The sequence below is a fragment of the Phocoena phocoena genome, chromosome 10 (genome assembly GCF_963924675.1).
Source record: "Phocoena phocoena chromosome 10, mPhoPho1.1, whole genome shotgun sequence".
NCBI lineage: Eukaryota > Metazoa > Chordata > Mammalia > Artiodactyla > Phocoenidae > Phocoena > Phocoena phocoena.
Window position 1 is genome coordinate 34,360,643 of NC_089228.1, and position 12,086 is coordinate 34,372,728.

The following is a 12,086-nucleotide window of genomic DNA, read 5'->3' on the forward strand; positions in this document are numbered from 1 at the left end:
AAGAGTCATGACTTTGCAGCCTTCATCCTATGCCTCTCCCAGCAAGTAAGGATAGGATGTTTAAATTCTAATATTCCTGGGCTACAGCTATCCATCAAGTATCACCAAGCAAGAGGGATTCATATGATTCAGCACGAGTCTCACAAGATAATACATTTGGAATTAATGTAGCTGCTTATTAAAAGCCCCTTTTACTTCCTTCTTTTATTTAAGATGGTCCTAAATAATGTGAAATATCCTTCAACATGCTGTGAGATGTCACAGCATCTGTGAACATCTTATTTGACCACAAAATGTCCATGGCCCTACCCATGTTTACTAGTGCTGTGGCCTCCCCCCCAGGCCCCTCAGTCACTCAGCCACACCTCAGGGTTGTGCATTAGGTAGTGGCCATGTGCCCAGCATTGTGCTGTGTGCTGCGGGGGTGCAAGCAGAGCCAGCATGCTCCTCACTCTGCATCACATACATTTATCAGGAATTAACTCTGGCCTCTACGTGTCCCTGGAAATCATCACCTGAAATATCGCATTTAAAATCACCTTGTCCAATAGTGAACTTCCATCTTATTCAACAGTTGGATTCTAAAGTCAGTGCTCATCGTGGGAGCTGCATTCAGCCAAACTTATTCCTGGATCTCCCTCAGGCAGGTGCCATGCCAGAGTCCCACCTACTCTCAGCAAGCCCAGCACAGCTAGTTTTCCCTGCAGCTTCAGAAATGGTGGTTTTCTCTAAGGTTGAGCAATAGGGGAGGCATCCATTTGGGGACCATGTTGTACGAAATATATATGTATCTTTAAGCACCAGAATCATGCTTGGTGAGGTGAGATGCCTGTGTTAACAGAGACACATGGGGACCAAGAATGACTGAAAGAATGTGCAATGACTGCTCACGCTGCCTCAAGGGTACATGCTTTCTGGATACAGCTGAGTGCACAGTTCTCATTTGTCTTCTGTTTCTTTTTGCCATGGGTGTGGTTAGTTCAATTCCCAGAAATTAAACATACAGAGTTGAAGAAGCAGAATGGACTTGGTCTAGATAGCCTCATGCCCCAACAGAAAGAGTCAGAGTAATGCCACTGGCACATAGGATAGGAAAGCGCCTTTGTGATACCCCCAGGATAACACCCTCTCTGACACACCTCTTTTTCTTGCTCATATTTCACCATTTAGTTGAGATAGTGATCACCAACTGCTAATCTGCCGATTGGTGTCCGCTTGAGGAACTTATTGAAAACACAGAACCCTGGGCCACACCCTCAGAGATTTTGATTCTGTTTAAGTGTACAATAGGATCCACAATTTAAAAGATCTCTATAGGGAATTCAAACTGGCTAACAGCTTGAGGAACTCTGGGTTAAGGCACTCAAAAGACACCAAAAACCTTGATATCTGTCACTGATACCCTAACATATGTGTTTATCAGATAAATAAATGTTAGCTTGGAAACCAAAGAAAGAATTTGAATAGAGAACAAACAAGCTTTGACAAGAGCAAGGAACAGCACTGGGGGATGGAAAGGAGATTCTGGATGGTAATGAGGGCCCAAGGAAGGAACGATAGGAACATCGAAACATAAAGGAGATGGCTACAGGGCCACCATGGCTGCCTTCACCATTCTATAGATGCTGGGTCCAGCACGCAGCCCTGGCTCCATGGAAAACAAAGAGAAGCACTGTCCATTAAGGACAAAAGCATACTTCACAGCGAATCTTTTCACTGAACACACTGAACATGTCTTCATGGGTTTCTTCTCTCTGCCAAAGAAGTTTCACTTTGAAAACAAGAAAAGCCATAGTATTCAGTTTTGGTCAACCAGAAAACACAAGGCTGAGAAACCACAGGTCATCATAAGATTAAATCTACATGGGGTACTTGTCCATGGACAATCTGGAGGTTACAATGCAATACAGATTCTCCACACGTGGCACTGCATGGACGCCATCAACATCGGCTTACCTTTCGATCTGGCCAATTGTATTTTGCAAAGATAGTGTCATAGGTGTCCACTGCCCCATCAGTGATGAGCATAATGGCCTGGCTGCAGATGCTTCCTTGTCCAGTGTGGTTGAACTGTGGAAAGAAATAAGTTCAAACTGAAAAACTCATCAGAGGGCTCTGTATATCCATGAGACTTCAGAAGCATGAGATCTTGGGCTTAGGAAGCCTCTTAAAATGAGAGCTCATTCTGCATCACCAAAAAGAACCTACAGGATAAGCCTTTCCCCACTTACGGATTTCCGTATTTGCTCTGAAAAACTGGAACTAAATACGAACCACAGAAGAGAATTCCTAAAAACACACACAGGGCAGGAAGTGAGATTCTAGGACAGTTAACCTCTCTTATCTTCAAGCATGGATAACACTTCAGAATACAAGTCCAAAGGAGCTGGCACAACAACCTTTTAGAAACACATTTACTGGCAGCAGAATATGTGACAGGTAACATTTCTTTAAAAATCTAAATGAGTCTAGTTTGAATGAGTCTGATGGATGCAGACTGTGCTATGTAATAAAATCAAGGAGGTTTTGTACACATAGAGAATAAAGTCAGGAATGTGCCAATTCAGACTACACTGTAAGAACCCCATTTTTAGGGTTTGTTTTAAACATATATTTGTTAACATGTAACATTATGTATTTGTTTATGTATGTTAGTATGTATAGCATGCTGAAATTCCAAGATTGTGCCCACTGGGGTACAAAACTCTAAATTTCAACTTTCAGTTTTACATAGCATTTCAAAAGTGCCCAGCCTTTGTGCGTGGTAGCTTGGGTGACCAGACTATGGTTGTCAGAGACTCCTGTCCTTCCCCTGAATCTGGTGAAGAATCCCCTTAATGAATGCTATTAATGCTACAATTCAAAGCAATGTCCTTTAAAAACCCTACAATTATATGACAATGGGGAACACACAAAACAACTTTAACCTTCAGTAGTGAAAACTCCCACCACTACAATCTGTGAAGTTTATTCATTTATTGTAAAATTATTTCCTAAGTGCCCACACAGCACTGAGGATGAAACACAAAAATCTCTTTGCTTGTGTAGTTTGTATTCTATTTGATGAGATACCAAAGTAAGTAAGTAAATTATGTTGTAAGTAAATTATGTTGTATGTTGGATAATGGTGATGCTAAGTCAAAAAAAAAAAAAGAAAGCAAGAAAGGGGATAGAAAATGCAGAGGGCCAACTTTAGAAAAAATAGTCGGGGAAGACCTCAATGAGAAGGTGACATTTGAGTAATACCTGAAGGAGGTGAGCATCTGGGGTAAGGGCCTTTCAGAGAGAGCAAAGACCATGTACAAAGGCATGGAGTGACAACGTACAGGCACGTTCAATCTGTTGACCATGACACGAGGGAAGGATGGAGGCAGCCCTTGGATTTGCTGCTGGCTCCTGATGAACCAGAGCTAAAAAAGCACTCACACTGAAGAGTAATGCCCAGTCTCCATGAACTTAGAATACTAATGGAGAGTCTGAAGTTGCAGTAATTTGAAAGAAGATTGGATGAATGGATGGATGGATGGAATGAATTGCCTCATGGCTGTATTAGGACAAAGCAAAACCAACTCAAAACATGCATGGAATACCATACTACAGCAGAAAATACTCAAACACATCTCAGCGCCACAAATTGGTGCCTAGGATAAGGTCTCTTTTCAGAATATCCTTTTCTCCATTTATAAGATGGCAACAACATGCTTATATGGTTGTAACAACACAGGTTATATGTTCATTATATGCTGGGCTACAAGTATTAACCTACTTAATCTTTACTACCCTCTGAGATAAGTACTATCATTATCCCCATTTGACAGGTGAGGAACAGAGACACAGAGAGATTAGCTAACTTGCCCAAGATCACACAGCTAATATCTGTCATAGCTGAGATCTGAACCCAGGCAGTCCAGCTCCAGAATTTACTCCCAGATTCGGTACATTCTACCTATGGCGTCCCAATGATGAGATGACATTCCTCAATCCAATGGCTCCACAAATGTTCATTTCCTTCTCCTGCTCTTCCTCCCTTTATCCTTTCCAGTGTTCCAGGGTGGCACGGCAGTCACCAAGGCCACTACCCTGAGAGTGAGTGAGTGCTCCTTAAATTCTGTGCCCTTGGAAAGTGCCTCACTTTAATTTTGGCCCTGACAGCCATTCCTGCAACTCAGACTGGACAGATGCCCTTAAATTAATGAGCAGACAGGGCCCATGATACAGTATCAGTAGGTAGAAATACCTGAGAACTAAGGCCATCAGACCACAAAGCTTTCCACGTAACTCCTATTCTACTGTCTTTATTGACATAACTTACTATTCTAGAAAACTCTTGCTCAGGAAGATGAAAACTGCAAATAACTTTATTGCTTATTCCAGGAACTTCCTGAAAGACCTGTCAACTCTTCAACAGAAAGCATCAAAGGACAATTTATACCCTAAAACTCTTTGAAACCCTGACCTCAAAATCTTCCCCTTGCTGCATCTACCAATCCTAAACTATAACTTAGGATTCGTACCCAGTTTCAACAAAGCCTCTTCCCTTTCCTCCACTTTGAAGACCCACCTCAACTAGACTTTCATAGTCTCAATAAATGACTTTGTCCTTTCCTCTCTGAGATGCTACTAAGATACTACCAACATAGTGCAATAAGAAAGAACAGCTTTGCAGCCTTGTCTTAACAACAGGTTGTTCTGGAGATGTTTTGGAGAGCCTGCAATACAACACAGCCTTCACGGCATTGGATAAACCCAGTGACGTGCCACTGATGTATGCATTTGGTCACAGAGGCTGCAGAAGGGAAAAAAAAATCAGGACACCCCGGGACTGTTGTTCATATAACTCATTTGAAAACATCCTGGAAAAACTCTCCCAAACAAAAGGCAAGAAAGAGAGGGAAATAAAGATATCTGAACACTGCAGACTGGAAGAAGGGGCTGCCCGGAGCTATTTACTCAAAACCATTACTTTCCTCTGTGGCTGAGTCCCTGGTTTTCTCTGCAGCAATCTGCAGTTGGAGAATTTTGAAGAATGCAATTAAATTCAAATGCTTTGATGAGTAATATCTCTTCTCTTCATATTTGTCTAGAACTTATTTTTATTGAATAGCGAGAGAGATGGAAGTGTTTTCCATAATAATAACAATGACAAGGGCCTGATGATGAACTACAATTAGCTCAGTGATTCATCAGTTAGCAGTGAAAATTTCAATGCATCCTGACATTTAGAGCATTTGGTTGTGATTAACAGCCTTTGAAATGTCACCAAATTTTATTTAATTGGCTAAGAAAAAGTTTTAAAAGGTAATCACTGCAAAGATTGTATTCATCGCCAAAAAATATAATTGCAGTTGTCACATGACAAGGTAGATGCTAACTACTGTAGCAAACCGGCTCTGTGTTCTTAGTGAATCTAATGAATGCAGCAGAGATCAATAGCTAGAAGGGTCTTAGAAGTTTATTTGAACGTGCCTTTCAAAGCCTTTAAGTCATCTGAGCAAATACTGAAACTGAAATGCAGGTAATTGCAAAACAGAATTAACTTCATTTAGTTATAGTAACCTCTGAACCATTCTAGGCTCTAACCATAATTGTCATTTCAAATTGTGTGTAAGAGAAAGAAAGAGAGAATGTGTATTTGTGTGTTCAAGAAATAGCTTTTTATTTCATACTGACTTGCAAAGGCAGGCATAATATACAGGAAGAGAATTATATCACTAAAGGTCATATTGATGAAGTGGAAAATAGCTAAAGCTTCATTTTCACGGGAGATTAACCATCTCTGTTTTTCAGAGTGTTCGGCTATTTAAAAGCCCAATGGCAAGGGATGGGATGGAAATGTTTCTCTCTCTGGGATAAATGTACACTCAAAAGAATATGGTGCCAACTGTCAACCAATCTCAAGCAGGGACATTTTGTAACATTTCTGTTCCTTCCATTTCTCGCTTTCTGGAATTTACACTCAACCCCTCAGACTTTCTGACTGGCCAGACCCCAGAGGAGTTTTACAGGTGAAGACAGAGCAAGCAGGTGTGTGGAAGGTTTCCCTGGTTCAAAAATACTTCTCTCACCAGGTTTCAAGGGAAAAAATTCACCATGTGTTGGAGATTTCTCTGGCTATTAGAGGTGTTGGGAGTACAATACACCCTCTTAAAGGATAAAAAGATATTATTATGCCTGAAGGTGTGCTTGGTAAGCTGTGACTTCTACAAGATTCTATCCTGAGGTTGTAATATGATGTAAAGAGTTCCTGGGTCAATAAGTTTGGGTGCTGGTATAGACACACTTTAAAAGGTCTGATCACTGTGGGACTTCTAAGGCCTCTAGTAGCACAAGTATATTGTGAGTCTCCAAAAGGAGGATGGCATCCTGCACCTTGACCACAACACCTACGTCGGAGCCTTGTGGCAGACCAGCATTCCACTGGGCATGCAGTGGGATCACTGACTTAGGAGTGTCTTTTTTTTTTTAATTTTATTTTGTTTATTTTTTTATACAGGTTCTTATTAGTTATCCATTTTATACATATTAGTGTATATATGTCAATCCCAATCTCCCAATTCATCACACCAACCCCTCCCTGCCGCTTTCCCCCCTTGGTGTCCATACATTTGTTTTCTACATCTCTACATCTGTGTCTCTATTTCTGCCCTGCAAACCGGTTCATCTGTACCATTTTTCGAGGTTCCACATATACGCGTTAATATACAATATTTGTTTTTGTCTTTCTGACTTACTTCACTCTGTTTGACAGTCTCTAGATCCATCCACATCTCTACAAATGACCCGATTTCATTCCTTTTTATGGCTGAGTAATATTCCATGTATATATGTACCACATCTTCTTTATTTAGGAGTGTCTTAAAACAAAATTGGTAAGTGAAATGGATGGGGAGAGAAAAGGTGCCAGGGCAAGGAAAAGAAGAAAGGGTCAGATGAAGAGAAGCAGATATTCCTGAGGATTTGGGCAGGGAGTAGTACCAAAGCATCAAGAGTGGGAGCTGCCTCTAGAAACCACAGGCAACCTGGCAAAAGTTGAGGTTGCCTAGTGTCTCTGTGGTCATGGAGATGGCACTTCCCACCCAACCCAGCACTGCTGAAAGGGAGCAGGGCACCACTTCCTCATGCTGAATCCTCAGCCCCCATCCAGTAGGGTCAGCTTCATGGCATGTGACGTGCATAGCTGTACAGGGCCCCACACTTAGTTGAACACTCTGCTGTCACTCTCCTAAAATTCTTTTTAACTTTTGAACAAGGGCCTGCATTTTCATTTTGCACTGGGCTTCACAAATTAAGTGGCCAGTGCTGGGTCTATTCCTATCCCCATTTTACAGATGAGGAAAATAAAGGTAAAACCGAGCAGAGTTTTTTTCAAGGTCACACAGCAAGTTCTGAGTCAGGCTTCTCAGCCCAGCCTGCCTGACTCTAGAAGCCACAAATTTAAATACAAGAAGCGTCTCCTAACTCTCCACTCCTTTACCACTTCTGCCAAAGAACAGGAAAAACAGAAATCTGCAGGGCGGCTCATTTCCAAGCAAGGGACTCCCCAGCTCAGAGTAGCCGCCCTCCTGCACTAGACACCAGGATTTAGAAATAAAGAGAACCAGTTTCCCAAATGTGGCAAGTCCTTTCAATATCACCCCCTAGCAAAAGCCTGCTGAGATGAAGGGCTCAGCATCTCCCAGTCCTGAGAAGGTGCCTACCCAAGGTTCAAAGTAGAATTTAAAGATGTAACTTGGTCCTTGACTCTGGTCAGTTATGTTTATTAATTATTAACACGCTGTTAATAGGCATGTGCTGTCCCAAACACCGAGTTGTACATAAATGCTAATTATCTGTAGCCAACAGCACTTTGGAGCGAGGTGAGAAGGAAGGGCCTCCAATTTGTATGAAGGAAGCTGAAATGACACCCTCCCTCCTTATTTTTCTCTCCTCTGCAGTTGTACATGATACTGGCTCAGGACTGAGACGTAAATGGCCTTCTATGTGTGAGTAGGTATCATTGGTAAAAGAGTCTAGAATTAGGGCCTACCCTTGGCTTGAGAGGCCATTGTAGCTGAGTGGGAAAAACTCAAGTTATGGAGTCAGACATAACTGACCACCAAAACAAGTGCAGTGCTGGGTGAATGCCCACCTGGAAGCTGACAGCAGGCCGCCCACAGAGCTACCTGGAGGCAAGGCCTCTGAGCCTCCAGCTGGTCTCCCAGCTCCTGCGACAGCTCAACATAGCTGTCACTTGTTTGCTTTCAGCTCCACCCCATGTGTTTTTTTCCTGAAAACCACATTTCCCAGGCTCTCCAACAGTTTTGACAAGTTTCGTCTTAAGGAGAACAAACACTGAAGGCCACAAGAGAGAAGCCAAGGTATTTCTAAGTCATTTCTCCCTTTCTCTCTGCTTTGGGGGCCTGGGCATTTTCCAGCAATAGCAGCATCTCCTCCAAGGCACTAGGACAGGCCCTTCTCCCCAGGATTCCAGCTTGTGCTGGGCAGCCCCCTCCATGGTTTTATTCCCATCTGGACAGCCACAATGAGGAGGCTCTGATGGCATCCCTCCATCCTGTTGTCCTTCCTGCCCTAGAGAGGAGCTACCTCCTGCTGGTGCTAATCCATGGATTGGTTCATTCTTCGTTTGATTTCTCAGCTTTTCCATCCCCTGTGCCACCAACTTTCTGAGTTCAACTTCTGCTGTTTGAAATACCCAGAGTGGTTTCTATTTTTCTGCTCCTTAACATTTTAACTGCTACCTCCCTCGTCCAAAGCCACCATTATATGTCACTTAGATAATGTCCTTCCGGCTACTGTCCTTGTTTATCAATACAGCAGCCAATGGATACTGTTAAAATCCAAGTTGGATTGTGTCATTCTCTGCTCAGACTCCAATGACTTTCCATCCTATGTAGAGCAAGAGCCAAAGTCCTCACTAGTGTCTATTAGGTCCACATGATCCTGCTACCTCCGTGATCTCATTTCTTAGTACACTCTTTCTTCCCCACTTTGCTCTTGTCACACTGGTCTCCTTGCTGTATTGTAAATATGTCAAATGTCCCTGCCTCAGGGCCTTTTCATTTGCTGTTCGTCTTGCTGGAAATTTCTTCCTCAAGATATCCATTATGGCGGCTCCTTCACTTCCTTCAGGTCTCTACTCCAACATCACATAATCAGAGAGCTCTTCCCTGACCTCACTGTGTAAAGAAGCAAGTCCTATCACGCTGAAACAGTGGTGCTATTGTTCTCCTTAAGACTACTCACTTCATGTGTCTCTTCCCATTAGAACTGGGGTCAGAAAACCTCTGTAAAGGGCGACGTAGTAAATGTTTTAGGTTTTACAGGCCACATGGTATCTATTGAAACTAATCAACTCTGCCATTGTAGTGCAAGAACAGCCAGAGTCTATACATAATCAGGTGGGCATGGCTGTGCTCCAATAAGACATTACTTACAAAAACAAGATGCAGGCTGATTTGTCTCCTGGGCCATAGGTTGCTGACCTTTTCAGTAGGGTGTTAGGTCCATTAAAGCAAACCCTTTGTCTATTCTGTTCACTGGTATATTATTCCCAGTGTCTGACACTAAAGAGCATGCAATATATAGTAGTTAAATAAATGATACAGAACCTGCATTAATATAGTCATTTCTTTTCCTACTGCCCTCCCAGAGTAAAAAGATCACAAAGGTGCATGTTGTTCTAGGCTAACACAATTGCATTCAAGGGGAAGAACAACCAACCCAAGCTTCCCCAACCTATTTCACAGGATGTTAACAGGTGCTACTTGAAAAAAGGATTCTTTGTTCAAAGAAGTGGGAGAGACAGCAGGTGAAGCGGCATTCTTTTTTGCAGTACTTACTGAAGCCTTGAGTGTGCACTGCGTACTGTGAATCTCCAGGGGGCTGGAGGGAGGGATAGGTAGAGCTTGTAGTACTCCCTAAACACACCACACAGAGAAGCCCTTCTCCCTCTGAACAGGGCCACAGGCAGGGACTCAGTGTGACACAGTAAGAAGTGAGTCTACTCCATGAAGAAACTGAGAGTTTTTCAGGTGAAAAGAAATCTGCATTAGCTCTAGTGTTGAGACACTAACAGCCCCAGAGTCAATGAGTGTGTCAGGTGAGTCCCCTGACCAGACTGCACCAACAACTCTGCCCAGCAGGGGGCTGGTATGGCTTCACCAGGTGGACCTGGTTCCCCAGATCATTCATATGGCCAGCCTTACCTTCCCCACATTCTATGCCTGTGAATACTGCTCAGTGACAGCCAGGGCTAACAATAATGCTGGTCCACAACTTTAAAAAAAATCCCATCTATTCTCCTGGAAAAGAGAAAGGCAAATTAAAGAGGAGCTTACATCACTGAGAATGTTGAAGGCCTCATTCAGAGCTATATCCAGCATTCCGATTCCTTTGGCAAAAAGTTTGTCTAGATGCTCCCTGAAGTGCTGAAACAGCAAAGCAAAAAAATCCATTAGCATCTGTCCTGTTATATGAAACACCAACCTTGAATGAACAAGCACATGCCAAGGCAAAATCAATGATTCTCAGACCCAAATGGTCATAATGTGGCTTCTGCCTTTCAAACTCAAAACATAAGCACTTATTCGATATAAAATTTACCTTCCATGTGTATTTTTTTAGCTTTGATTACATTTTAGGGGAAAAGAAGTTCAGATTTTGGTGAAAAGTATGCAACTTGTTGAAAATTCCTGCTTTCCTCTCCAGTTTCATCTCCCATGACTCTCCACTCTCCCACCCTCTATTTTCCCACTCTTGATGATTTTTTAAGACTCCATGCATGCCCTCCCTCCACTGGGAACACACTCTCCATCCATTTTCTGCCCTCCCCTCTCCATCGTGATGGTCTCTCTTACCTACTTTTGGGGTCTCAGTTTGAACATCACCCCCTCCTGCCCTGGGAACCTTCCCAGAACACCCACCTGAGAGCCTGGAATGCTTCCTTGCAAGCCCAGGCTGGCACACCAGGCTCAAATCCACCATGCACTTAGCACTGCAGGTACGTAATCGCCTGATTAGATTCCCTCCCCACTTAAGACTGTGATGTTCCTAAGACATGGCATGTCTGGTTGTCTATCGTCCCCTACATCTACCATGTTTCTGATACACAGAAGGTGCTCAATACCCCCTCCAAAGAGCCAAAGAGTGAGGCTAAAGACTGGATCACAGCATGAGAACTGTGACTATGGAAAGGAAATCCAGGCTACAAATAGAGAGGGCTTCGAGAAACAGGCAAATAGGAAGAACCCTCTTCAGGAGCAGCCCCAGGACCTCCTGCTATGTCCGTTCCACAGAAGCCCAGCATTAGCTGGAAAGTAAAGGGGACAAAGAAAGTGACTGTGAAACCCAAACATTTCTGCTTCCCAACAAAGAGGCAAGAGCGGGCCCAGGCGCATGCCCAGGTACACAGGAATGTACATGATGGTCACTGGCCCAAAGCCTATGTCCACAGCAACACAGCACCTGGCATCACTTTCCAACTGACCCATTCCAAAACCGTATCTTTTCTATTGAAATGAATTATTCTCTTTCCAAAGGCATCTATACCCTTGTCTGCTGGGGAAATGGCTGGAAAAGTCACTAGGAGGGAGAGGGGCAAGAGGGCTGGGTTAGTGGTAAAGGTTTGCCAGTGACTTCCTGGCCTAGGAGTGGCTTCCTTTCTCCTACTGTGCCTGAGACCCAACAGTGCTCCAAGTGTGCCATCAGCATCCACGTGGTGACACCCACTCATAATGTGTCTGCCTGAGGACTCCGAAAGTGATCGAAGCATCATAGAGACTGATCCTAGGACATGACTCATGGTTCTAAGATGCTGCTCCGCCTGGGCTTTCTGGCCATCAGGATGGACTGCAGGTTTGCTGGCAAACTGGACTGGAAAGCTTGAGTGGGATCCTTATGGTGATCAGCTTTACTTATTTTTTTAAAAATAAATTTATTTATTTATTATTTTTGGCTGTGTTGGGTCTTCGTTGCTGCACACGGGCTTTCTCTAGTTGTGGTGAGTGGGGGCTACTCTTTGTTGCGGTGCACGGGCTTCTCATTGCAGTGGCTTCTCTTGTTGCAGAGCATGGGCTCTAGGAGCGCAG

The 12,086-nt window shown here is 43.4% G+C and overlaps 1 protein-coding gene across 1 annotated transcript in view; it reads right to left on the reverse strand.

The window, feature by feature from the left end:
* The window catches only part of CACNA2D3 (calcium voltage-gated channel auxiliary subunit alpha2delta 3), a 787,108-nt gene that overhangs the window by 380,980 nt on the left and 394,042 nt on the right, over positions 1-12,086 (reverse strand). The window contains exons 10-11 of the mRNA XM_065884772.1: positions 10,338-10,427; positions 1,957-2,070 (exon numbers count right to left, since the gene is read on the reverse strand). Coding sequence (XP_065740844.1) covers positions 1,957-2,070; positions 10,338-10,427 — 204 coding nt within the window. The remainder of the gene's footprint in view (positions 1-1,956; positions 2,071-10,337; positions 10,428-12,086) is intronic.